General features: G+C 46.6%; 1 protein-coding gene across 3 annotated transcripts in view; it reads left to right on the forward strand.

Annotated features, from left to right (window-relative positions):
* The window catches only part of PRKCB (protein kinase C beta), a 244,397-nt gene that overhangs the window by 77,172 nt on the left and 143,364 nt on the right, over positions 1–23,861 (forward strand). For 2 of the 3 annotated variants that reach the window (XM_075011091.1, XM_075011088.1), the window contains exon 3: positions 6,473–6,555. The exons of the other annotated variant lie outside the window; for it this stretch is intronic. In XM_075011091.1, coding sequence (XP_074867192.1) covers positions 6,473–6,555 — 83 coding nt within the window. The remainder of the gene's footprint in view (positions 1–6,472; positions 6,556–23,861) is intronic. 3 annotated transcript variants of the gene reach the window in all.

Below are 23,861 nucleotides of genomic sequence, written 5' to 3' on the forward strand. Positions count from 1 at the left end.
TGAACAGCAAGTGCTGTATACCCAGCGTGGGGTTTTCAAGAGTGCTCACGGTTGGCCTCATTCTGCTCCCGTTGAAGACGCTTGAGATTGTGGTAGGGCTAGGGCAAAAAGAGGGGCATGTTCACAACCCCCACCACCTTGTCACTCTACCTGGAGATCTTTGCACCTCTTACTGGTGCATGCACTGCAGCGGGGTTCAGTGCAGAGGAGCTGAGGAGGAAGTGGCAGAAATGGAAAAGGCAAATGAAGGTGTGGATGAGACTCCCTCTGGTCTTTGGGCAGAGCTCAGGGAATAAGTTGCTTCTGTAGAGGTTCAGCTCTTCTGAGCACTGGGAAGCTGGTTCAGCAATGTGTTGTCAACTACTCAGTGAAAATTGCTTTGTCATTTAATTGTTTATATTTATTCTCTTAGAATTTGGGTCATTTTGTGGTTTTCCTCTCTGATTCTTTTTACTTTGTTCAGCAAACAGCTTTCACTTCGTTTCCTCCCTATTTTCAATACCTTGTGATCACCCTGCCTGTCTCAGTTTACTCCTCTCCTTCCTTCTCTGCGAAAACACTTCCTCTGTGGAACAGCAGGGGGAGCTCAGACCTAACTTTGGGACGAGCCCTTGCATGGTGTTCCAGCCAGAGTTCTGCCTCCAGACTGGGACAGAAAGAATTGAGGGGCCTGCTCTTGCCATGGTCTCTGCCTACAAGGTGCACCCAAGGATTCCACTTTCCGTTAGGTTTGTCTCTTGTTTTTAAAGCCTCTGTGTAACCGTAGCTTCCTCTGCTGCCCTTTGCTTTTCCCCACATGTGAATTAATTCTCCCAAGCGTGTGTTGTTTTTCTCCTGGCCAGGGATCTCATCACTCTGTCCTAGAATGCTCCATCTTGGCTCAGTAGCAACAACTGCAAAACAAACCCACCTGCAACAAAACAGCGGGAAACCTTGGGAAGTCAAATCTGTGGCCAAGTTCTGTGACCAGGGTTGGTCTCAGAGAAGGGAAGTAGAGAATCCTGTTGTTTATTTCTTTAGGACTCTACCCTTAAGACTGGGTGCGGGAATAACTAGTCAGGGAAATTCAGTTGCTAATTTGACACCATCAGCCAAGGATTGAACAGAGACTGGGAGTGGCTGGCAAACTACGGAAGCAGTTTCTCTGCTCTTGATGTTAACACCTCCACATTAGCTGCTGATAATGGGCCACATCCTCCATGACTGAAGTGACCTCATCAGCTCTGGCCCTCCTCTTGACCAGGACTCCCTCATTTTCATGAACCTACAAATTTAGACTCTCCTCTGGAACCCCCACTCATGCATCTGACAAAATGGGTCTTTGCCCATGAACACTTATGCTCCAAAGTATCTGTTAGTCTATAAGGTGCCACAGAACTTTTTGTTGTTTTTGAAGATACAAACTAACTTGGCTACCGCTCTGATAGTAGTCAGGGAAAGAGGCAGAAAAGCCAGGGCAGCCGTGTCCACCCGGTTCATTGTCACTCTTGCTAGGGCTCTCTTGGCTTGCACTGATGAATGTGATGATAATGACCAGGTATGCTAACTTGATGGCTTGAAGCTGATTGTGGTTGCCTGGGCGGGAGGACAGTTTCCGGCTGGTAGGGCGTCTGCAGTAATAGGGAGCATGCACCCAAGAAAACTGCCTGTTTGGGTTGCCATGTTCCTTATCAAAAGATCAAGAAGTTGTACTGTAGGTTGAAGTTGCCTGATGGAGATGAGAGTCCTCACCCTGCTGGTCAAGTTCTTTGCTGTGGTGGCTCCTGTGTTATTTTCTCCACACCATTGTGTCAGGCTGCGTCAGCCTGACAAAAAGCTGTTATGGAGGAGAATTCAGTCTCCAGGACTCCTCACATTGGGGTGGTAGGTAGGTAGGTAGGTAGGTGGGTGGGCACTATTCTAATAGGCACTAGGGCTGTCAAGCGATTAAAAATTGATTGCTCATTTAATTGTGCTGTTAAACCATAATAGACTGCCATTTCTTTAAGTCTTTTTGGATGTTTTCATACTGTCAAGTCTGCATAATACAGTCCTTCCCAGAATATCCAGCTTCGAGTTATTAACAGTTGATCAGAGCTGGAGTGAAACGCACAGTTTAGGTTTTTTTTTAGGCAAGTGACCTGAAGCCATTCTGTTAATAGAATCAAAGGCATTTAACAAACTGGCCATTAACAATTTAAAGAACAGCCTGCAGCTTCCTCTTTTTGGCCATTATCTCCATTCAAACCCACTCACTTTAAGCCGCTCCATCTTTTTATTGTCCAGGGTGAGCAAGCAGTGCCTTTGTTGGCAGGCATCTATTGCTATCAGCTTATTGTAAGAAGTGATGTTTAGTATAATGTCTGTGCATCTTAATTATAGGCTCACTCCAAACTATAGGCCTTTAGGTGTGGATTCCCTTGAACTAGCTAAGGCGTGAATTCAATTTGATGACCCTGAGCACAGTAATAGGCAGAGAGCACTATTAACCGAGGTCTAGATTTTTCAGAGGGAAGCTTGCATTCATGTGCAGAGTTTTTACTTTTTCCCTCATATTTGAGGGATGGGTGGATAGGGAGGAAAGTGGTACAGTGAAGGACCACTCAGTTCAGTAACAGAGTTTTACTCGTTATGGTCCCAGCAAAAGTTAATGAAGCCACCCTGGAATTTACTCCTGGATATCTACTTGACTGTGTCTCGGAGGCATGTTTTAACATGTACCCAGGTTCCGAGTTGAATTTTGCTAATAGATTTTTAATTCCTTCCTTCCTGCTTCTTAGAAGCTGCTGACTTTGTATGCAACTGGGGAGCAGAATAGAACAGTAGAGACAATTCAACAGTTCAAGAAGTCAGATACTTATAGGTTGTGAGGAAGCAAACGAAAGTTATTTACCTGGAGAAGGAGTAATTGGCAGTAACTGAGCCACTCACAAAGCCCTAGTACCTTCCCTTCTTTTATAATGAAATATTGGGAAACAGAAGAACACATGCCCCACTATATGTCCTTATAAAGAGAACTGTGAAATATAGCTGCAGGTTTCACTTCCTCCATGCTTTTTTCCTACAAAAAAGATGTCCTGTACCCATGTACTCAAGCCTTCATTTTCATTTTTGCATGTCAATGAATTCCCATCTGGCTCTTTCACACAGACCAAGCTGCTTTGTTGAACTTTTTGTGCCATGTATTTTCTTTTGCTCTTGAATTTAATATCCAGGCTGTGCCGGGGAAGGGGTTGTGCCTTAGGAGAGAAGAGGCTCATGTGGAGAGGACATGGTGGTTTAATGTGATATGTCCAAAAGTCATCGTCAAAGTTGTCTGGCAATCCAGACAAGTTCTTCACTAGCCTAAGACAATGCCAAACTACTAGTAGCTGCCATTTTGTTCTACTTATGTCCCCAGCCAGAGCTCAAGCCTACTCAACATCTGATCGATCGCGCAGAGCTGAAGGAGGATGGGAGGGAGAGAAGACACAAGAGTCTGGGTGCAGTCGGCCAAGCAGCATTTCACTGTGCATCTTGTTTTGCCAGTTACTTTGCTGAACCCAGAAACTGCTTGTGACTGGTAATGCTGAGGGATTTGAACAGTTTCTGCAACCGTTCATTCAAACCCTTCCGCACTGGGTTCCGTTCTGGGTTGTGTCTTCTGTGAAAAGTCAAATCATCCCAGGGTAGGGGTGTAGATTCAGACACAACGTTTTACATTGTGTGCATGCATCTGTCTGCCTGGGAAGTGCCTTTGTAAGACACCGCCTTAGGCGAGTGATCATCTCTTTCTGCTTTCTACATCCAGCCTGAGAAGAGCTTCCTGCTTAGAGACTTTGCCTTTAGCTCAAGGGGTAGAAGCCTGCGGGTTCGGTGCTGACTGTCCTTGGTTGGATCCCTGTTGACAGCTACTGATGCATGTTCAAAATTCACAGCTCCATGTGCTCAGTGTGTGGTGGCTGTGAGTCTTCTATAGCTTTGCCTACAGAGCCTGGGCATTTGAGCTCAAGCTGTAGCAGTTCATGGTTCTACTTCTCCAGATCCTTGGTTCTGTCCCTGGATTGTCAGCCAGGATGGTGGTCGTCTCATCTGCATGGGGCGGTGTTTTGAAGCCTGAGTGCTCATCCTGCTGAGAAGAGAAACAAAGGTCCTGTGATTTCTTTGACACGAGTACTTAGCTACACTGTTCCAATTTCAAATATTCATGAGCACGCTCCACAGAGTTTGAAATAAATATGCACTTCCGAATAAAAGTGAGGAAATTCCAATCTGGAAGCAAAAGGAGTCGAACTTCACATTGCTTGCTGTTAGTTCTTCCTGGAGTTCGGTTAGGGACATGTTTTTGTTGATCAGGCAGAAGAGGACTTCAATTTAAAAGCCTCCTTCTTTGTAAATGCGGGGCCTGGGCATACATAGTGCACAGTTAAGCTCCTCCTGTGAGCACCCACATCATCTGTGCTAGTGCTAAAAGGTTATGGAAACAGTGGCTGGGCCAGCTCCTGTAAATAATTTGAACAATCATTTAAACATGTGGGCTTTTAACAATACAACCCAACACTTCCAAACTTTGTATTTTCTAACCCCTCCCACCAGCCCCCAATTTTGTTTGCAATAGTAAATTAAATCCTGGACTTATTGCCTTCTGACTTCTCCCTTTCCTTGCCTTCATGATTTGCTGTGTTTGGACCTTAGGTATCTGACTCACAGTACCCTTAACTCTTTGTTGTGCTTCAAGAGATGCTGGTGTAAGAGGAGAGGAAATATCTGTTGTTTTCAGTAAGCCAGTATGAAGGTTGGAGCTGTACAGAAAGGCTTAGGCTGACACTGTTACACCTTGGTTGGTGCCTACAGTTAAATTAATATCACCTAAATTAAAGGGGCTTTCAGCAAATTGGCCAGGCCACTGCCTATATACAGCCCTGACCCAGCAAGCCACGTGAGTACATCACAAGTAGTCCCACTAGAGACCTCACTGGTGTTAACTTGCATATTTAACGTTAGGCATGTTCTTAAGTGCTTTGCTGAATCAGGACATATAGATAACATCTTAGGTATGTGGGTCTGAAAACATTGGCCACAGCATACTGTGACTGACTTATTTGTGGTACTCCTGACAGAGAGACTGTCACACGCAGGTCTTGAATCTGCAGATAGGATCCTAGTGTAAAATATAAAAACAATAGTGAAGAAGAGGGGACAAATGTTTTCCTAGCATGGCAAACTACTGAGCCTCTAGAGCTGGAGAAGAAAGTTTTCCTCCCTCAAACTGAATATTATCTGCCTATGCCTTTAAAGCTAAAGCTCCATTACACTGTGCAGTCCCCTTGTCTATCTACCGATGCTATTTCTTTCCCATACTGTTCATTCACCTGGAGAGAGGCAGGAGTCACATGTGAGGTAACTCCAGAGCATTCAACATCAGTGATGCTAAGATAACTGGCTGTAGATGCCCTCCAGGCTTTCTGTTGGCCATTTATGATGCTCTTCACATCAATTAAGTTGTACTGAAATGTGATCTCTGTTGCAAATAGGACCAAGAATGTTTTACTGCCCCTTTATAAAACTGTGGTACGCCCGCATCTGGAATACTGAGTACAGATGTGGTCTCCTCACCTCAGAAAAGATATTTTGGCATTAGGAAAGGTTCAGAAAAGGGCAGCTAAAAAGATTAGGAGTTTGGAATGGGTCCCAGGTGAGGAGAGGGTAAAGAAACTGGGACTTTTCAGTTTAGAAAAGAGGACGCTGAGAGGGGATATGATAGAGGTTTATAAAATCATGAGTGGTATGGAGAGGGTGAATAAAGAAAAGTTATTTACTTGTTCCCCGTAATACAAGAACTAGAGGGCACCAAATGAAGTTAATGGGTAGCAGGTTTAAAACTAATAAAAGAAAGTTCTTTTTCACACAGTGCATAGTTAACCTGTGGAACTCCCTGCCAGAGGAGGCTGTGAAGGCCAGGACTATAAGCGCTAGATAAATTCATGGAAGTTAGGTCCATAAAAGGCTGTTAGCCAGGGGGTTGGAATGGCATCACTGGCCTCTGTTTGTCAGAGGCTGGAGATGGATGGCAGGAGACAAGTTGCTTGATCATTGTCTTCAGTCCACCCCCTTTGGGGCACCTGGCACTGGCCACCATTGGCAGACGGGATGCTGGGCTAGATGGAGCTTTGGTCTGATCCAGTAATGGCCATTCTTATGTTCTCATGTAGCCAGTTGTTCTTAAATTCCAGCATGGTCTTGTCAAAAAATGACCTGCCTTAGGAGTTGTGGATGGCTTTTTGGCAAGAAATAACTGAATAATGCTGTTAATTCCAACTGATGATAGAATACATTTTTGAAAAACTACTCTGCTAGGAGGCTAATTAGGCGTATCTTGCAAAGACACAGAAAATGAAGTGTAATGATCCAGCTCATTTCCGTGCACCTGTGGAAAAGCCTCAAATCCTGAAGTAATTGATACGAGCCTTCAATTTATCTTTTGATTGACATTTTCACTGCATTCTCTTTGCAGTTTGCTGCTTCGTTGTACACAAGCGGTGCCATGAATTTGTTACTTTCTCCTGCCCGGGTGCTGATAAAGGGCCTGCTTCTGACGTAAGTAAATTTAGCAAATTTAGGGAGTTTGCAACATCAAGTCACTGGGGGAGTCACTAGTGAGCCAGATTGCTTAAAATGTTAATTGTGTTGATAGAACACAAATGCAAATCTCCCCTCAGAAATATTCTGTCTCCTGTATGTACAACAATGCTCTGGAAAGAGATTCTTCTTTTGGCTGTTAGTAGTTCAGCCTGAGAAACTGTTGCCCTTTCACACAAACCTCGAATTTTATTGCTGTTTCTGTGATGTGAACTATTTGGGTACATTTGAGGTTTTATAACAGAAACTTTCAGCTGGGGGGAATGTGTTGTCAGTTGAGTGAAAACCATCTCAATGTCACAAGAAAAGCACTGGTGCTTGAGCAGTGACAGGAACCTGATCTGTCCTCCCGGCTCTGCTCCCAGCTGCCTCTGGTGCCTTGGCTAAGACACTGCCTCGGTTTCCTCATCTGCAAAATATTCATATTTACTGTACTTCCTGCACTGGCTGACCTGTCATTCCAAGGGTTAATTAACCCAGGCAAAGCACTCCTACAGTGTGATTCAAATCACTATTTGAGCACTAAGAAGACCTCACACACTTTTAACAAAATCTACCCTAGATGAAATAACTGGTCATTTCATCCTTTGTCACACTGAGCAAATAACTCTAAGGAAGAGATTGATTTTTAAAACTACCACAGGTTGTACCTCAGAAATCTGATGCTCTCTGGTCCAGCAGGACCACAGATATTGCTGGACCAGAGAGCCTGGTGGCCAGATCGTTGGGCCAGGGAGCTGCATCTGCCAACAGTGGCCTGGCAGCAGTGAGGGAGCTGCTGTCACTGGGGCTGGGGAGTGTGGGACCGGCATTGACTAGGCATCCACTGCTGGGGCTGGGGAGCAGCAGGGGAACCATGTAGCCAAGGTTCCAGGGATCTGCACCATCAGGGACAGGGTGTGCTGAAACTGGGGAGTGGCAGCCCAGCTCTGCTGTAGCTGCCATGGTGGCTGCAGCAGGACTGGGAGCTGGGGCCACCATGAGGGAAGAGGGGTGGCATGAAGCAGCCTGCAGCAGGGCTGGAAGCCAGGCTGCCATGGCAGAGCTGGGAGCTGGGTCCAGGGCAGCCTGGCAAGGTGCTGGCTGGGGCCAGAAAGCTTAGGGCCTGGCAGCAGGGGACCACCCGTTCCAGCAAATTCCCTGGTTCGGGACCAGTCTGGTTCCAAGGGTGCCAGACCAGGGTGGTCCCCTGTAGTGAGTTGCTAATCTGTAACTTTTTTTCCTGAGCCTCAAGTAATCTACTGATCCTTATGTGCTTCATCCTGTTAATTTTCATGCCACAGTCCAGTCTGTACAAGAAACCAGTTTTTGATGAGGATTAGCCTCTCTTGTGGTTTTGGCTTTCTTGGTCATTAATGTACAAAGTCATTCCCAATTATCTCAACTGCGTGGGTGTTCTGAGGGAAAAACATATTTTGCAAGACTCTGTCGTGATATTAGCTCTCAGCCTTAGTAAACTATGCCCATGTTTGTCAAGCCCTCTCTTGCCCCCAGAAGAAAACATTTAAATTGATTTCACACTACCAATGTACTTTCTGTGGTCAGCCTTGGACCCATCACTCTAACTTTCCCAGGACAAAATGAGATGAAATTGACATGGCAACAATATCAGCTAGAATTACGAACTGGAAAAGTATCAGTGCAAGCTCGATGGTGAACAATTACCGTGTGCACCTGGGCTGCTTTTAAAGCCAGCCATTCTGAAAACCCATAGCAGTGGTTGAATCCGGACTTTACGTTTTTCTCGGTGAATCCTGACGCCCACAAGGAAGACAGGCACAGTGGTGCACAGCCGGGCTTTGTGCCGTCATATAAGGTTCCCTGCCATGATTTTCCAAGTGCATTTCTGGCCTGTCTGGAAGGTTTAACATTTTTACCATGGAAACAGATTAATTTTCAGCAACTGCTGCAAGAAAGGAGAGTGAATGGGAGAAACCACAGTGCACCAAGAGGCTAGTTAAAAATAGAAACGCAGGAGCAGGAGACCAAAGTTTAGCCAGATGTGATGGCTGAATATATGTTCTGTAGCCAGCACAATCGGAAGTGGGGCGTACCTGGATTGCAAGCAGGGATTTATAAAGGGCACTCCTCTGCGTCACGTCCTGCAGCTCTGGCTGTGCTGCGGCATCGGAGAATCATGTGTGCACATCCCAGAGTACCTTGCTCCCCTTCCATCTGAGAGCCATAGGGTCAGATCACATGCTGCCTTCTAGTTGTGTGTCCTGCAAGAAACCATGTATAAAGTGCCCCGCTTCTTAATCAGGACAGAAAGCTGGGGAGACCCCAGGTCAGGAAGGGAGGTGGAATGGGGCTGCCTGCACTAGTCAGGAGTTGCCTGAGGGGAGCCTTGGCTGGAGAGGGCTGTGAGGAAGGGGTAGGAGCAAGATGCATTCTGGGGCAGGGTAGTTCTTGCATGTTCTGTCCATGGGTTTGCTCTCCAATGTGAGGAACCTACAGATGTGACTACAAAGGCATATTTCCCTGTCAAGTCTTCACATAGCCAGCTTTGTACATCAGGGAAGGGGCTGCCTACTCCCTTTGTACCCAGCCGGGGACCGAAGCTATAGGATAATGGGACACAGCCCTGTTGTGGAGAGAGCTCTTCTGTAGCTGGGTGGAGAAGACTCCTGGCTCGTTCAGGCCTTGGTGTGTCCTCTGAAAATGCCAGTGAGGGACGTGGTGGGGGTTCTGGGATAGGGTGTGACAGCTGCCTTTGTGGCTGGCTCAGGCTAGGGCCACACAGCCAAGTTACTTTGAGATAACTTTGCTATCGCGTACACTATGCACCTGCTAGCTCGAAGTAAATTTGAAGTAGTGAATGCATTATTTCAAACTCAGTAAACCTCACTGCGGGAGGGCTAGTGCCTGTTTCGAAATAGGCACTGTTAAGACGCGGGACAGGGCCTGTAGGAGCAGCCTGGGGAGAGCTACTCTTTCTTCCACATACAGCAAAGGAAAGGCAGATGCCAGGCAGTCAGGTTGCATCTCAGACTGCCAGGAAGAGCTGGAGAATGCTTCTGCTTTGCCCTGGAGATTTGGCAGGAAGAGGACGGAGAGTCTGCTCGCCATGTAGATGTGATCATCCCACCTCCCCTTCACACCAATCCATGCCCAGCTGTTAAGTTCTCTTTCAGAAAATGTCCCTCGCTGGGTTCAGTTGAGCTCACGGGGACTAGTTCTTTCTCATGCTGATTCCTTTGTGCTGAAGCAGCAGGAGCGCACTTCAGGGGACTGTGTTAGGCAGAAGTGGGCTTGACCCCCATCTTTCCATTTCAAAGATGTCTTGATGGAGTGTGTGGTTGGAATGATTTGGTTGGTGCCCAAGAATATTGGCGCAGCAGAGGCAAATGCAGCCTTGGCATGCTCAGTGGATGGATCTGAGCTCCTGCCAAAGGCCTGAAGGCTGCATCTGGTCTGGTTACAGCTTTCCTGTACTGGGCACCAGTGAACCGGTGACAATACCAGTCACCTACATGTGCCCCCACTGAATATTCTAGGAACCAAGGCAGTGTGGGCTAATGGAGGAGCCTGGTACTGTCACTGGCTCACCTGGGGAAGATTAAGTGTAAATATATGAACACATGGTTAAAAAAAAAAAAAGTCGACATAGCAATGCTGTGGATGTTGCTCCTGTAGCATGTAGCTCCATGAGGACTGCTTTATCTCTGGATCTTTGGTTGCCCAGCTGATCAATCTCCTGGCCGCCTTACCTGGCTCCCCCAAGTTTAGCAGATGCAGTTTTATTTGCAGGGCTCCGGTGCCTGGAAGGACATGCATAAGTCCTGTTCCGCCACATGCACACAGAGTGCAATACCGGTATTAGAGTGCAGGTAACGCCATGCTGGCAAAGCACTGCTGTGTGGATGTGGCTAGCCAGACAAATGTACACGCTGCCTGGTTTAGTAAAACCATCCCTGTGAGCAAAAAAAGCCGCCCTGGTAAAAGTGAAGCTTTGCTGTCTCTGTGCAATGGCTTTCTGCTGACGTGTCCATGCTGGGTAGAGACCTCACATTACTGTGCCCCTGGGTTGGCAGACCTGTGCCAAGAGAAGTCAGTAGAGTAGAACTGGCCTCGATCTAAGTTATATGGTTGAGTCGTAGCTAAATCTTCTGCTGAGGCATGCTAGGTGTTGTCTGAAGGTGTTTGCCCGATGCCTAGAGTGGTGTTTTTTCAGAAATGGAGGCTGGGATTTTTTGTCCCATGTTGGCTTCAGTTCTGTATGTGTATTTTGGAAAAAAAAAAAAAAAAGTGCATTTTACTTCCCCTCGATGGTGCAGGGGCGATGGTCACAGTCCAGAAGTACCTATGTGGGGGACAAACATTTGATAATGAGCAACAGTCTAACAGATAAAAATACAAGATCCACTGGTTAGGAATGGAAGTTTGACTGATTCAAACTGGAACTACAGCATACGTCTGGACTGTGAGGGTAGTCGACAACTGAAACCATTTATCAAAGGCTGGGGTGGATTCAAAAACAACTGGTGATGGAAAATCAAGGTTGGATTACTTTTCTAGCTAATGTGCTTTACTGCAAACGGGAATCATTCTGGCAAAGGTTTCTGACCTGTGCTATTTGAGAGGTCAGAGGAGGTGATCACCAGGGTTTCTTATGACCTTGAAATTGATGAATTCGCAACACCACCTGTCGAATAGCTAAAATGCCTGGGGAAAAACCCCATTTGTCAAAGATGATTGCTGGCTTGGTTGGAGGCTTTCTTCTATATGGGAGAAACTCAGTAATTATTGTCAATTTGCTAATTACTTGAATGTTATGAATTAGTCAGTGGAGGGAGAAGGGAAGTACAATAAGCAAACCAGTGCCAAAGGGGATGATATTTTGCAAAGTGTGTGCTTCATGTGAACTCTTAGTCTATACATGAAGCCTGAAGAGGCCATTATGGTCATCTAATGCAGTGGGTCTCAAACTTTTTGACCTGCAGCCAATCCCACTCAATGCACATCTTCCCATGGGCCACCAGCCCCCACCTCACTCAATGCACATCTTCCCATGGACCACCAGCCCACCTCACTCAATGCACATCTTCCCATGGACTACCAGCCCACCACCCATGATAACAAAATGCATTTGCTTATCTCTAATCGAGGTCTGGGCAGGAGAGAGCATTCAGGAGCAAGCTGGGCGAGGGTTTGGCTGGGAGGTTGGGTGCAGGAGTGGGATGGTGGTTGGAGGTCTGGGTGAGAGGGAGGGTGCCGGAAGAGTGAGGCGGAGGGGGAGATCTGGGAGATTGGACAAACACCTGGCCAAGGATGGTCTAGGTTTACTTGGTCCTTTTTCAACAGAAGGAGCTGAACTTGATGATCTTTCTAGTCCATTCTAGTCCTACATTTCTATGATCTGATGCTCACCCAAATTAGATGATATCTCTTCAATTTTTTAATGCTTTCCTATTGGATTTGAAGAGTTGAACAAGCCATAAACATGCAGAAACTAATGCCATAGTTTTGCATTTTGCATATTGAATTGGATTGAGTGGGAATAAAAGCATTATCTTCCCATTTTAGAATAAAGTCGTAGTGCTTGTATCTAGTTTTCACCAGAGGAGTGATCCTGTCAATCCACATGCATGATCGTTTCCCAGAAAGGCTACAAAAAGACTTGTGTCTAAGATGCTTCTCCTTCAGCACCTGAGACCTTTCTTAGCAATGGGAAAGACCTCTAGCTAATGGAACAGTACACCTGGTCAGACTTTTTAGCAAAATGTTGCTAATCAAAAATGAGGTGATGCTCAAAACCTAAACATTTAGAACAGGGGTCAGCAACCCCAACACAGGTGCAAGAGTGGCACGTGAGCTGGTTTTCATTAGCACGTGAGGTGGGAGGTCAGCCCAACCCCTGCTCCCCCATGCAGCCGGGAGCTTGCTCAAAGCCAGGCTGCTTGTAGATTAACAAAAGACCAGCGAATGCTACCAACCAACACCTAAACGGGAAAGCTCAGCATCTTAACTGATTCATTAATGAAGCTGTTGTAAGCAGAACGGTTAGTGACTTTAAAAAGTATCACTGGTGCTTGGATTGTACATAGAGGTCAAAAGATCAAATTTCTGCATGCTGCCTTGGAAAGGTTGCCAACCTCTGGTTTAGAAAAATGTATCGACTTTCACTATTTCACTTGAAAAAAACCCCCAAGAACCAGGTTCCAGTGCCAAAAATCCTCTTCTGACATCTTTGGAATGGAACGATTTGAAAGAAACTCTTGATGCAGAATTCATTGGTTTTTTTTATGTGGACAACATGGAAAATAAACACATTAAGTTCTAGTTGGAACTAAAGGTTTTGGCTGACAAGCTCTGAAACTCTTTTTAGAACTGTATTTCACCTGATTTCAAAATTTCATTGTTTTCAGTGTACGTCGGAATGAAAAATATGAAAACTGTAAACAAAGTTCTGACAAAAGATGCAATCTCATTCCTGCTCAGGTCTCCTCTGTGACTGCCGGAGTTGTCCCTGGGTAGGAAACAGCTCTTCCCTTGCCAGGGAAATTTTCTCTCCATATTCTGGCAGTGTTACGTGAAGTTCAGCTCAAATGTTACTTTTATGCATCTATGTCCCCTTCCTCTCAAATCTTCTCCCACCCTGATGTTTACACCATTTGGCTCCATATCTATTAACACGATGATCAGGGAAGAAGAACCAGAGAGAGCGTGGGGAATTGCCCATGAAGTGTGTTGTAAAATGATATTTGACATTTTTGCCCAGCATGAAAGTGGCTCCTAATTGTAGTCTATTATCCAAGCAATCTCTCTCCCAACGCTTCCATCCACACAACCCTATTTGGATTCCTCTTAGTTTTAGCATTAAGCAATGGGTAGATGAAATTGCAGCGATACCTACCATGCCCTTTTAAGTTAGTCTGTCTGGCCGTTCCCATGAGCAGGATAGGGCATGCTTCCATAGCACTTTCTTGCAGCCAACTTTGCTGTATGATACTACTAGGACATTTACTGCTACTTGCTAAATACTGTGCAGTTTTACATCCAGTGTATCTCTAGCCTAAGTGTTAAATCCCTCAGTTTTCTTGTCTCCTTACACTTGGCAAACTCAGAAGGAAAAGGAAGATACAGGGCCTGTTTAAGCTAACTCCCCAGCAGAGCCAACCGAGCACGAGTCCTGTAAAGAGAGTTTTACGTCTATAAGTAACTCTTTAGAAGTACCTAGAGAGAAGTCTTCAAAGGTGCCTTATGAATTGTGCCCATTCTGTGTGCAGAGAGGCAGCTTCTTCTGTCCGCACATGCCAAATGGCACTTGATCAGGAGTTCTGTGCACGTCTGCACCTGCTGACATGCAAGTTTTTTTTGCTTGTCCTATGTTCTACAAAGGTTGATGCTGGAATCTCCTTTGGACAGCTTGGCACGTTCCACTCAGAAGCAAAGATCCATTAAGTGCTAAATGTTAATGACTAGCTTGTGTACAGTAGCCGTTGCATTGGTGTGTTTGGCATATGAGTTGGGACAGCCATTACCTAATGGGGTGTAACCTACAAATACATCATTCTTAAGGGGCTGTTGACTAATTCCCACAGCGTGACATTCATTTTCACACATCTGAAATGGTTTGGAGCAGTCGTATAGAAGATGACCATATGCTTTTGAAAGAATTTGGAAACAAAGGCAAAATATCTGCCTCAAAATAACCTAGGAGGAAAATGTTGCAATCTGTGGCTTTTGTTGTTGGGGTTTGATTTTAAAACAAACAAACAAAATGCAAATTAAGTTCCAGTCCCATGCTGCAAATCAAAGTGCACTTGTATGAATAACTCACGAGGGGAGTGTGGAGTGGTCTCAGGAAGAACAGACATGCGTTGTGCTTCCACAGTTCACTTTTGGTTTTCTTTGCATGTTGGCTGAGTTGGAAGCCAGGAAGCTGGCATGGCTGACAGACAGCAGCTGAGTCCTTGGGTCTATAGAAGAAGTATGGAGGCTGCAGAGTCTGTTGAGAGGCAGAAAATAGAACATCGACAGGAAGCTCAGCTGCAGCAGCTGTGAAATTGAAGGATTCAGAAAAGAGAGACCCACTTACTCTTGCTTTTCTCATAGAAGATGTTTCTGAGGAGGGTTGGCAGTGGGACAGCTGGGATCCTGCTACCTTTGCTCATCTTGGCCTTGCTCATGAAACTTGGCCTTGCTCATTGAACTTCAGCAAGGGAGGTTATATTTTGGACATAAGGAAAAATTTCCTAATGCTCACGTTGGTTAAACACTGGAATAAGTTGCCTAGGGAGGTTGTGGAATCTCCATCACTGGAGATATTTAAGAGCAGGTTAGACAGACACCTATCCGGGATGGTGTAGGTGGTGCTTGATCCTGCCATGAGGACAGGGAACTGGACTCAGTGACCTTTCAAGGTCCCTTCCAGCTCTGGTATTCTATGACTCTGTGAACTGACTTATCTGCTCAGGGGGAGTGAGGGAGGTCAGGTGGGTGCGCTGTCCCCTTTGAGTGGGCTTACCCACATTACGGGTCAGTTTGCATATGTACGTGGGAGAGGAGGGATCAAGCAAGCAGTGGAGACACTAGGCATGGGCTGGACCTTGGCTGCTGCTCTCCGCACCACCTAAAACCCCCTCCACGTGCCAGCCAGCACCACTGAGCCAGTGGGGAGGAGGGAGGAAGAGGTATCAGGAAAGAGGTTCATGCAGCTTCCCTCTCCTCTGGCTCTGCCCTCAACCAGCCCTGGAGCAAGAGGGAAGGCTCAGGCTGGTCCATTTTTGCTCTGGTTTGCCTTGGGACAGCACGAGTAGGTCTCTCTTTGGGCAGGGCTGATACCAAGGGGCCAGTGTTCCTGCAGAGAGACACCTTATTGCAGAAGTAGCTCCGCTGGTTTGAGTTTGGGAAGAGTCATGGAGAACTTGAGAGGAAGTAGAGGGTTTGGGTGGAGGGAAAGCAGATATCGTAATATGCCTCTGCTTCAGGTTGGGAAGGAGAGCTCTAGACAACACAAGTGGAGAATCTAACCCGGCCCTGGGATAGGGGCAGACAGGAGAGTCGGAGCAGCTAAGAGTGAGCAATACAGGAAAAAATGGGCTTTCAAAGGTTCTCTTGCAGTTCTCACCTGTCTCTAACTTGTCTCTCCCTTCCCCCATTCCCTGCCTGGAGTATATTAGGATCTTCTGCAGCCTCTTTTTCACTTCCTCAGGAAATCTCTGGGTAGGTTTTACTCAACCAGTGCAGTCACTTTGGTGAGGTAAGGTTGGGACTAAATAGTTCCGAAAAGAACTCTCCTTGGCTATGTCTACACTAGCACACTACGTCGAGGTGGCCTATTTCGAAGTAAGGACATCGAAATAGGATACTTCGACACATATCGTCTCCACATCCTCCAGGGCTGGTGCCATCGGCGTTCAACGTTGAAGTAGCGATGGTGAACATCGAAAGGAGCCGCCCCGGAAGGAAGTGCGGAGTGTCCACGCACACAAGTGCTCCCTGTTGAAATAAGGGGCCAGCAAAGCCCCAAGCCGCCACCTTAAAGGGCCCCTCCCAGACACACTCAGCCTGCACAGCACGAGATCCACAGAGCCGACAACCGGTTGCAGACCCTGTGAATGCAGCATGGACCCCCAGCTGCAGCAGCAGCAGCAGCAACCAGAAACCCTGGGCTACGGGCTGGTGCACATGGTGACCACAGAGCCGTGAAGGGGCTGGACAGAGCATCTCTCAACCCCTCAGCTGATGGCCACCATGGAGGACCCTGCTATTTCGAAGCAGCGGGACGTGGATCGTCTACACACGCCCTACTTCGACGTCTTCGGATGGGAATAGCGATTTTGACGTCTCGCTGCCTAATGTCGATTTCAATGTCGAAATAGCCAGCTAGTGTAGATGCACCCCTTATGTTTTGCCTTGTACTGACTGCAACCTGCTGGTCAGACTCTACCTGTGGGCTGCCTTTCTGTAGGCAGAAGAGGTCTAAATTAAAAAGATGGTTATGTTTGTCAGCATAACTGTAAAGAATGTTGAGCAAGCCAACCATCTGCCAGTCTCCAAGGCTGGATCCTCATGCCCAAATTAGCACCAGTTAGTTAAGTACTCAGGCAGTCATAGCAAAACCAGCCCCTCTGGCAGGAATTCCCATTTAGGGTGCTATTTCTGCAAACAAAGAGCTGACAGTGTTTGCTCAGGTTGGTCAAAAGGAAGTAATGGTTCTCCTTTTGCAGCTGAATTTTGCCCCACTTGGCCCAGCCTGCTCACAGGCTTTGGTTTCATGTGTGCGTAGCCTGACAACTGTCACGCTGCAACAGGGAATGCACATGGGTCAAGCTTTCTGTTCCTTGAGCTGCTGAGACTCAAGCAGCTTACAGCAGTTTCCTTTTTAAGGAGCTTTAAGCCAAGAAGAGGAGAAATACTTCTGCAGATGGAAATATCTGAGTCAGACCAGGAATCAGATGAGGGCACTGGGTTCATTCTGAACTAGTGAAAAAGATAAAGATTTCCTCTTTCCTAAAGATGTTGCTGGAAGGCCTGGCCACATCCTCGATTGTGTCACACCATAAAGTCTGGGGTGCAGTGACTCAGTTGTGCATTTTCATGGTAATGCAACTTTCCCGCAACAGGAAGATTTGAGGAGATTTTCCCATCTGTGAGAGGAATGGCAGTCACTGAAACCAGTGCTCAGCAATCGTTATCACCCCGTGGAACACTTCCGCTCTCGTTATAATTTCATAGCACTTCCAGCATGTGCAGCCCCCCCCAGCCCGTTGCCCTAACTCAATGCCCTCACCCTGCTCCAGAAGTAGGCACCCCCAGCTCCCCACTGTAACCCCATTCCCCCACCCAGCCCTCAGAGCCAGGCACCGCTAGCTCCCTTTGCTGGTCCCTCCACTCTAACTCAATACCAGCAACTCACCAGAGCTGCTGCCCCAGAGCTGCCACCGCTGCTGCCACGTGCGTCTTCCTCCAAGCAGTGGGGCATGTACATAGAGCAGCAGAGAGCACTCCCAGCATGTGGCTCCGAGGCACACTAAGCGGAGCTTCATGGCACACCAATGTGTCACGGCACACTGGTTGCAGAGCACTGGTTCAAACTGGCTGGGAGTATCACATGTTGGATTCACTTAAACCTGGCAACCAAGGTGCAGAATCCCTGGGACTGTTCTTTATACCACCGGGCCTTGGGTCTTTTGCTGAGCTGTAAGAAAGACTCAGGCTGCTGCACCACACCAGCTGGTTTTCAGATAACCCGCTCAGCACTGCAGTCACCAAACAAAAGCAAATGTTCCGGCAGGTTGTGGTTTGCAGGCCAGCTCAGTGAACGGCATTTTGCATGGTTTGAACATTGATTGCTGAGGCATGTCAGCGGGGTCAAACGGGCAAGCGTTTCTGTGGCGCTCCTCACCTTGGCCAGGGGAAGAGGAGATGGCTGAAGCTGGCTCGGAGTGTCTCGGTTGCTGAGGTGACTATTGGAATCTACGGCAGCAGCTTTTCCAGCTCTTTAAGGCTGCGTCTACACGTGCACGCTACTTCGAAGTAGCGGCAGTAACTTCGAAATAGCGCCCGTCACGTCTACACGTGTTGGGCGCTATTTCGAAGTTGACATCGACGTTAGGCGGCGAGACGTCGAAGTCGCTAACCCCATGAGCGGATGGGAATAGCGCCCTACTTCGACGTTCAACATCGAAGTAGGGAAGTGTAGACGATCCGCGTCCCGCAACATCGAAATAGCGGGGTCCTCCATGGCGGCCATCAGCTGGGGGGTTGAGAGATACTCTCTCTCCAGCCCCTGCGGGGCTCTATGGTCACCGTGGGCAGCAGCCCTTAGCCCAGGGCTTCTGGCTGCTGCTGCTGCAGCTGGGGGTCCGTGCTGCATATACAGGGTCTGCAACTAGTTGTTGGCTCTGTGTATCTTGCACTGTTTAATGAAAGTGTGTCTGGGAGGGGCCCTTTAAGGGAGCGGCTTGCTGTTGAGTCCGCCCCGTGACCCTGTCTGCAGCTGTGCCTGGCTCCCTTATTTCGATGTGTGCTACTTTGCCATGTAGACGTTCCCTCGTTGTGCCTATTTCGATGTTGGGCTGAGCAACGTCGAAGTTGAACATCGACGTTGCCAGCCTTGGAGGACGTGTAGACGTTATTCATCGAAATAGCCTATTTCGATGTCGCAACATCGAAATAAGCTATTTCGAAGTTGGGTGCACGTGTAGACGTAGCCTAAATGAGCCCAGAACCTGAACAGAACAGATCTTTCAGAAGTGAATTCCAGCCCTAAGTGTTAAGGGCTTAACTGTGAAGCACTAAATGTTCTTCTTAGCTGCCTCCCTTGGAAGAAAGGCGCAATGTGTCGATACCGCCTCTGCCAGAGGAAGGGTTACCTCCTCCAGACACCTTAGAGAAATTGCAGCCATGGGTGTGGTCCAGCGTGTCACACTGACAGGCTGTTTTTACCTGCTCCTCTGTACTTTAAAGGCTCCCTGCTGGCCACTCCCAGCCACTTCCTTGGCTATGGCATCTCTGTGTGAGGGGGCAAGGGTCTTGGGGCTTCTGCTCCTTTCCCTGCCAGCAGCTCCTCTGGCTGCCATATGGCCACCCCAGCCCACCCTTCTCCCAGGTAATGTGGATGGGGAGGGGAAGAGCAGGGGGTCTCAGGCTCAGGATGGGGTATAGTTGCTTGGGGAGGTTGCGTGTCCCCTCCCCTGAGCTGGTGTGGTCTCCTGCTCTCGCACTGTAAGAACGTCTGTTTACTTTCTCTACTGATGACAACTGATGGTGTCCGCTGTGTGAATGCGTGACGGTGTCCAAAACCAGGGCCACTTCAGTCAGAGCTGTAAATAAAGGCCTTGAATGGTGGCTAGACATTTTGCCTTTTCCTGCTGGGGGAGCTTGGATTGAGCTCCTTTTGAATGTGGCGTGCTGCTTGCCTATATCACTGGGAATGAGAGAATACCCTATACCTAGTGTGACAGCCCAGGGCCAAGGGACCTTACAGAACTGCCCTGCTCTGGCCCTCGGGTGCTGCTTTTTTTTTTTTTTGAGTTTGGCACCACTGCTCGAGAGCTGCGGAAGCCGTGGCTCCAATCTGCCAGGCACTTAAATTTGTTCTTAAAGGCCAGTCCATGGATGTCCCTTTAACTCAGTGGAGCCCCTCAAGCAAATAGTTAACTTATAAGTGGCTGAGTAAAGGCTGAAGTGGTACTATTCAAGGGCTTAATTGTAAACGCTCACTTAAGTGCTTTGTAGGCTATGAAGCTGGTGTGCATATAGCAGCCATGGGGGAGAGCCCTGTCTTAGGTGACCACTATTTTCCAGCTGCAGCTGCCCCCAGTGGTCATTCTGCTGTATGGCTGTTCACTGCACTCACTGGCCCCCCAGTGATAAGTCTGAGGTGTGTGTCTGAGATTTACTCTGTTAATGATGTGTGCTCCCTTGCCAGAGGCTCCATGAAGTGGTCTCAGGGACAACTCTATGGCCACATGTATGACATTTCAGCACTAAAATATTCTAGTGTTAAAAAGTGCAGGTGCGGGGGGGGCAAAGGAACAAGGAATATGACATGTTATGCATCCTGGGATCACCTTAGCTCTTTTGGACGCAGTAGCACATTGGAAACTCAGGTTCAGCTGATTATGCATCATGACTCCCCCAGTCTTTGTGGGGGACAACTGGCAGCACTCATCCTATTCCTGCTGGAAAAATGAAGGTACAAGCTGAGCCTCTCTTGTCCAACACCGTGGTGCTGGATAAGGAATTTTCCAAACTACAGGAGGTCAATATTATCTAGCACAGGACCAACACGTCCCCTGCTTGCTGGGCTCTTAGAAGACAGGAATAAATTACAGTAAAGAGCAGCACAGAACACTGAGAGCCAGGTCTGGTGGCTGTAAACAAACTTTGCGGGAGCAAGTGAAACTTGGCCACGCCCATGATAAATGGTCGTCTGCCTAACTAAAATCACGTCAGATTACGGATGAGGCCACGTGAGAGAGTGCCGGACTAGAGAGGTTCAACCTGTACTCGAGATTCTGAAGCAAAAACAAACAAAAAAATTTCCATCACCTTTTGTTGCACCTAAGCCCAGGCACAGGGAAAGAGCAACATCGACAATGCTATAACTAGTTCAGCAAAATACTACTTCTCTTGCTTTGCTTAAGAGACCTTAGGGGAAAGTACGTAGGTCAATTCTCCTGGAATTTTCTCTTGCACATGTCCTATTTGAATTTCTTACCTGACTTCCCCTTTTCCAAACAGTTTTAGGGGCTTATGCTCTTCTGAACCTCTTCTTTCTTCTCCCCTAGCCTCGCCAAGGCGGCTTCCTGTGCCCCTCTCCTCTGGCATGCTGCCTTTTGCGAAGGAAATAGCAGAATGTGCTGAAGTGTCTCTCTTGCCACTCAAATCCTTTCTTAAGACATGGTTTTAATCCTAAAGGTCTTTAGCGTGAATCCACCGATGAAGAGTGGGTGAGCACACATTCCTTGTTCTGTGCATCTAAAATGGGCAGATGTGTGCACACCTGGCATTGGTAGCTTGGTGAGTGGTGTGTGTGCATGTGGGTGAGTCTTGTATTAACTAATCTGCTCTGGGAGGACCTGTAGATTATTTTCCAATCCCTGATCATTAGTTTAAAGGTTGAGCTGTATTTTTCACTGGCTTTTAGATTTACTGTTGGCTCTTTTTCATGGGGCAAGAGTTGATGCACTTAATGTAGCGTACACGTCTAAGCACAGCAGCTGAGAACAAAGATCAGAATATGTGAAGCCGCAAACAGCTCTCAGGCTAACACATAGCAGCAGTGGTGGCGTATTTTGTGTCCCAATGGCTTGTTGCATGTGGTTGGTTCCACTGCGTTTTCAGATTCCATGTCAAACTTTGCCTCAGGTTTGGACCTAGTGAAAAATCTTAACCGTAGGAATGCTTCTCAGAAACGTGAGTTTGTAGTTCAGTAACTCTAAAAGGTGTTGAACAGAAGCTACCAAAATGAAAGCTTTTTAAATCAGTAGGTACAAATAACTTGAGTCCAAATGCTTTAGAAGAGCTCTCCAGGCCATTAATGTTGATTTTTAATAAATCTTGGACCATTGGAGAAGTTTCAGAAGAGTGGAAGAAAGCTGATATTAGGCCAACATTTAAACAAGCTAAATGGGATGACCTGGGTAATTATAGACCTGTCAGCTGATATTGATCCTGGGCAAGACAAGATAATGGACTAGCTGATATGGGGCTTGTTTAATGAACAATTAAACCATGTACTGTAATTATGCTAATACACATGGGTTTGTGGAAAACTGATCCTGTCAAATGAACAGAATATATGTATATGTGTATATATAGTTAGATATATAGATAGATAAGATTACGAGTTTTGTTAATGAAGGTAATAGTGTTAACATAAGGCATTTAGATTTGGGTAAGGCTTTTGGCTTGGTACCATACAACATGTGGATTAAATGAACTAGGCCAATATCAAATAAATGTGGCACACCTGGATTAAACAGAGGCTAAATGACCTCAAAGTATAATCGGAAACAGGAAACTTTCGTCAAATGGACATCTTCCTGGCCCCATGTCACTTAACACTTCTGTTGGTGAACTGGAAGAACACATGAAATTATCACTGCTGAAATTTGCCGCTGCCATAAAAACGGGGGCAGTGGTAAATAGCAAAGAGGTCTGGCTGCTGAAAGAGAGAGATCTGTATTGCTAGGTAGACTGGAATCAGGCAAACTATGTGCGTTTTAATACTGCTAACTGCAAATGTACATGTCCAGGAGCAAAGAAGATTGACCGTGTTTGCAGGGTAGGGGAGGCAGAGATGGTGAAAAAGACCCAGTGGTTGTGATAGATAATCAGTTGTACATGAGCTGCCAGTGTAACACTGTGTCCAAAACAGCTAATGTGCTCCTTAGCTGCGTAAACAGTAGAACCTAGAGCGGAAGCCGAGGTCTCTGATCTGGCCACTGCTGTAATCTGCTGTCCAGTTCTGGGCCCATGATTCCAGAAGGATATTGATAATTGAAAAGGGTTCAGAAAAGAGCCAAGATAATTATTTAAAGAATTAGAAAAATGCCTTACAGTGTTTGAATGATTAATACTGGAATTTATGGATATGGATGTCAGAGACAGACCACTAGATACACTAATAGAACCATAAATTCCCTTACCAAATCCAAAGGCTGAATGGCAGTTATACAGCAGCTCTAAACATGCATAAAAGCCTAAATAATAACTGATTTACTGCATCCAAACAGTAAGAAGACATGAGTATTTGATCAAGATATTTGCAAACAGGCCAGACGTACAGAAAGCCATTCCATCTGGGCATGTTCCAGATCATAGAGTCAGAGAGATCAAACAGCCCTCAAGAGGTCACGTAGACCAGTCCCTTGCGCTCATGGCAGGACTAAGTATTATCTAGACCATTCTTGAAAGGTGTTTGTCTGACCTGCTCTTAAACATCTCCAGTGCAGATTTCACAACCTCCATGGGCAATTTATTCCAGTGCTTAACCCCCTTGACAGTTAGCAAGCTTTTCCTAATGTCCAATCTGCACCTCCTTTGCTTCCTGTGCTAGCCTCATTAAGGAGAACAATTTTTTTCCCTTCTCCTCCTCGTAACAACAATTTATATACCTGAAAATGTTTATCAGTTTCCCTCTATCTTCTCTTTTTTTCCAGACTAAACAAACCCAGTTCTTTTTCAGTGTAACTTCATAGGTCAAGTTTTCTAGACAATTGATCATTTTTGCTGCTCTTCTCTTAACTTTCTCGTATTTGTCCACATCTTTCCAGAAACACAATGCCCAGAACTGGACACAATACTCCAGTTCAGGCCTAATCAATTCAGTGTGGAGCAGAAGAATTACTTCTTGTGTTTTCTTTACAACACGCCTGCTAATGCCTCTCAGAAAGATGTTCACTTTACATTTGTTCTTACTGAATTTCATCCTATTTATTTAAAACCCTGTATCCAGTTTGCCCAGATCATTATGAAGTCTAATCCTGTCCTCCAAAGTACTTGCAAACCCCATGCCCGTCACCCCCAAGCATGGTATGGGAAGTGGAGGGCAGCCATCTGTGGGGAAGGAACAAGTTCTGAGCTAGCTAGAAAAACTAGATGTACACAAATCTGTGGGTCTGGCTTTAATGCACCTGAGGGTACTGAGAGAATTGGCAGAGGTCATTGCTGAACCTTTGGCCATTATCTTTGAAGACTCTTGGAGATCGAGGGAAATACTGGATGACTGGAAAAAAGCAAACATAGTGCCCATCTTTAAAAAAGGAAAGAAGGACAATCCAGGGAACTATAGACCGGTTAGCCTT

Source organism: Carettochelys insculpta, chromosome 16 (assembly GCF_033958435.1).
Source record: "Carettochelys insculpta isolate YL-2023 chromosome 16, ASM3395843v1, whole genome shotgun sequence".
NCBI lineage: Eukaryota > Metazoa > Chordata > Testudines > Carettochelyidae > Carettochelys > Carettochelys insculpta.